Source organism: Temnothorax curvispinosus, unplaced genomic scaffold, assembly GCF_003070985.1.
Source record: "Temnothorax curvispinosus isolate PA1 unplaced genomic scaffold, ASM307098v1 QBEX01000940.1, whole genome shotgun sequence".
NCBI classification, from domain to species: domain Eukaryota; kingdom Metazoa; phylum Arthropoda; class Insecta; order Hymenoptera; family Formicidae; genus Temnothorax; species Temnothorax curvispinosus.
In genome coordinates this window covers 1-3,100 of record NW_020210720.1, presented here as the reverse complement: position 1 = coordinate 3,100, position 3,100 = coordinate 1, and the positions used below count along the sequence as shown (strand labels likewise).

At 32.3% G+C, this 3,100-nt stretch overlaps 3 protein-coding genes across 3 annotated transcripts; 1 reads left to right on the top strand and 2 right to left on the bottom strand.

The window, feature by feature from the left end:
• Positions 1-191: 191 nt before the first annotated feature.
• On the top strand, positions 192-914 carry LOC112459189 (the record flags this gene model as incomplete). The annotated part of the gene is made up of 4 exons (XM_025023198.1): positions 192-260; positions 365-517; positions 611-693; positions 759-914. Coding segments are annotated over 4 exons (434 nt in total), but the record flags the coding sequence as incomplete, so codon positions are not given.
• A 68-nt stretch (positions 915-982) lies between these two features.
• LOC112459196 (putative nuclease HARBI1) lies at positions 983-2,528 on the bottom strand. Its single transcript, XM_025023215.1, has 3 exons — positions 2,326-2,528; positions 1,656-1,800; positions 983-1,558 (listed from the first exon to the last, which is right to left on the bottom strand). The coding sequence occupies exons 1-3, from the start codon at positions 2,524-2,526 to the stop codon at positions 1,131-1,133; spliced, it is 774 nt and encodes a 257-aa protein (XP_024878983.1). The 5' UTR covers positions 2,527-2,528; the 3' UTR covers positions 983-1,130.
• A 6-nt stretch (positions 2,529-2,534) lies between these two features.
• On the bottom strand, positions 2,535-2,876 carry LOC112459193 (putative nuclease HARBI1). The gene has a single exon (XM_025023204.1). It carries the CDS (start codon positions 2,874-2,876, stop codon positions 2,535-2,537), a length of 342 nt encoding a protein of 113 aa, XP_024878972.1.
• Positions 2,877-3,100: the final 224 nt, after the last annotated feature.

Here is a 3,100-nt window from a genome sequence, read left to right as displayed (position 1 = left end):
CCTGGCCTGGCGAGCGAATTCCGAGCGAGAAAACGCGAACGTTACATAATAATATAATCTCTTTCCCTTCTTTATATATATATATATATATATATATATATATATATATATTAATACATACATAAAAGAATAAGTTATTCACATATTTTTCAAATAATAGAGAAGAAAATTTGACTTATTTCTTTTTGCAGGTACAAATGATGGTGCAATATTATTAGACGATCCTTATTCAATACAATCAACATCACAGGACGTACTGCGTTAGTATTAATTAATATTGTATACAACATAGTTGTGTGTGTGTGTAAAATGTTTGTATATAATTATTTACATATACACATCACATATAAAATTATGTTTTTAGAAAATATAGAAGATACAGCAAATATGGAAAATATGGAAAATATGGAAAATATCGAAAACATTGATACATTAAATGTAACCAACACTACCAACATACCAACACAACCAACACATGGAATACAAAGGTCAGGTGCATCTAATCCCTCTAAAAGACGTAAGTAAAAGTATTAGAATATTAATTATATTCTGTATATAAATTTAACTTTTTATTCTAACTACAATATTATTATTTCACTAATATTTACAGGAAAGGCACGTTTGTCGGACAATTTAAACGAAGCCCGAGAGTCATTTGCTGCAATTGCCGAAAGACATGCTGAAGCAATGAAAGTAAGTAGTTTTATTAGTACATGCAAGACATCTCTGTTTTCTTTTTTAATATTATATTTTTACAGATGTTAGCAGAGTCTATGAAACTCCAAGCGGAAGCTACATTGCAATTGAGCAATAACATGCAAAAACTCGCCGAAAACGAAAGACGGCAAATAACAATTTTAAAAAATCTTGTTAAAAGGGTTGCCTAACTTTTAATATATGTTTTTGATAGTAATGTTTACCTAACATTTAATATATGTTATTGATACATTGTTAAATAATAAATAAATTTTAATGCTCATGATTCAAAATTACTGTTATACGTTTTATTCTTTCACTTAAATTCCTTATTTATGACCATTCTTAGTGTATAATGTAATTGACGATTTGTCCTTATTCCATAATTATAAAGTTTTCTTTACAATACATCCTTAAGAAATTTTACTAAATTCCTATTCATTATCCCATGCACATACATAATTGGGAAACCACTCTTGCATAAGTTGTTTTTGTATCCGCTGTGCTACAGCTCTAGGCCCTCTGCGAATTTCTACTTCTTCTTCTTCTTCTACATGGATGTGATCTGCAGGTGCGTTATCGAGGAACACATTTTCTTCCATGTCCAAGGGTAACCGATAATACAGACGCATATTGTGCAATATTGCACATGCATTTACTATTTGGCCAGCAATATCTGGAGCGTACATTAATACGCGTTGGTATGATAAACATCGCCAAGTTCCCTTAAGGACTCCGAAAAATCTTTCTACAATACATCGTGCTTTACATAATTTTTCATTATAATGGTACTGCCGACTCCTCTGTGGATAGTAAGGTAACGGTGTCATGAGCCAAGGTTCCAAGGGATATCCTGCATCTCCTACACACACACACACACACACATTACAACGACTTAATAAATAAATATTAAATAAAAACACAATAATACAAATTGAACATTTTAAGTTTATTCATACCAATCAAATACGTTCTTCTTTCACCATGATTATAGAAGTGTTCCATTACATGTTTAATTGGAGAAGAATTCCATATAAAAGCATCATTCCTCGCTCCTGGATATCGTGCGTTGATATTTAATATTTTCAAGTCTGGATCGACTATCTGTAAAAATGTTCACAAATATATCACAAGTCTCTCTTTTTTCTTCCACTCATATACACACTCTTTTATATGCAGTATTACATTATAGTTAAAGGATAAAGAATTTTACTTTATATACCCCAAGGGGGCCTTAAAGGGCGTTTTGAAGGGACGTACCCAACCCTAACCTTCAATTCATCCTACTACCTTACTGTTTCCTACTTTCCTACTTTGGACCAACGGTTTAACGTCTCTTCCGAAAGACGGAGCCCAGTTTTCTCCGCATCTGCACGGAAGGGCGCGGTTTTTTCGGAAAAAACTTTTCCATGATTTATGGCTCTAGTGGACTCGAACCTGGTTCATCAGATTACGAGTCTGGCGCTCTACCACTAGACCACACCGCCGCCCAGATGTATTACATTATAGTTATTATTACTAATAATGTTAATATAAGGGGGAATTCATATGTATATATGTAAACTGTCATTAAATTTTTTAATTTACAAAATAAATAAATAAAATATAATTTATTATAATTGTACTTACAGCTTGTACATTTAATGAGTGATTGCCGTGATGATTTACGTATGCCTCCTCGTGTATACGTGGTGTAATAATATTTATGTACGTGCAATCTATAGCACCAATAGCACCCGGAAACGTTCGTGCAAATTTGTTCCGTGTTGCAGCTCTGTCTAATGGTGTCATTGGAAATCGTATCCACTGACGTAATAAATGCGCATTCATCAATTTTGTCACATTATGCAACGGCTTGCAGACGGTTGGCTTATAACCAATTCACACTGATTTCCACTTGGCCTTTGGTAACTACCATGAGCAAAAAATCCAATTGTTGTTAAAACTTGTATTTCTGGAGATAATCCATTAATGCGTTGTGGTTGTAAATATGGTCTTAGCACGTTGACAATATCCATAATTAATTCTTTGTTAACTCTATAGTATGAGAGAAATTCGATATAAGGCAGTTCAAATGGATTTTGAGCGTCGCGGAGCACTCTTCTCTCAATTCTTCGTTCTACTTGTCTCACTCTTTCTTCTAACACCATTAAATCCCATGCTACATATCCTTCAGCCATATTAGTCATATTACTAACAAAGAAAAAAGAATAAGGATACAGGTTATACAGACTGTTTTTATATATACATAAACTGTATAAAAATTGATTGCTCAAAATGACCAAATAAGTAGATATACTAATAAATACTTTTAACAAAAAACATATTTCTTTTGTTCCTTATACTGTATTAGAGATACAAAACATAACCATATAATTATAAAATTATATACACTTTTGTAACT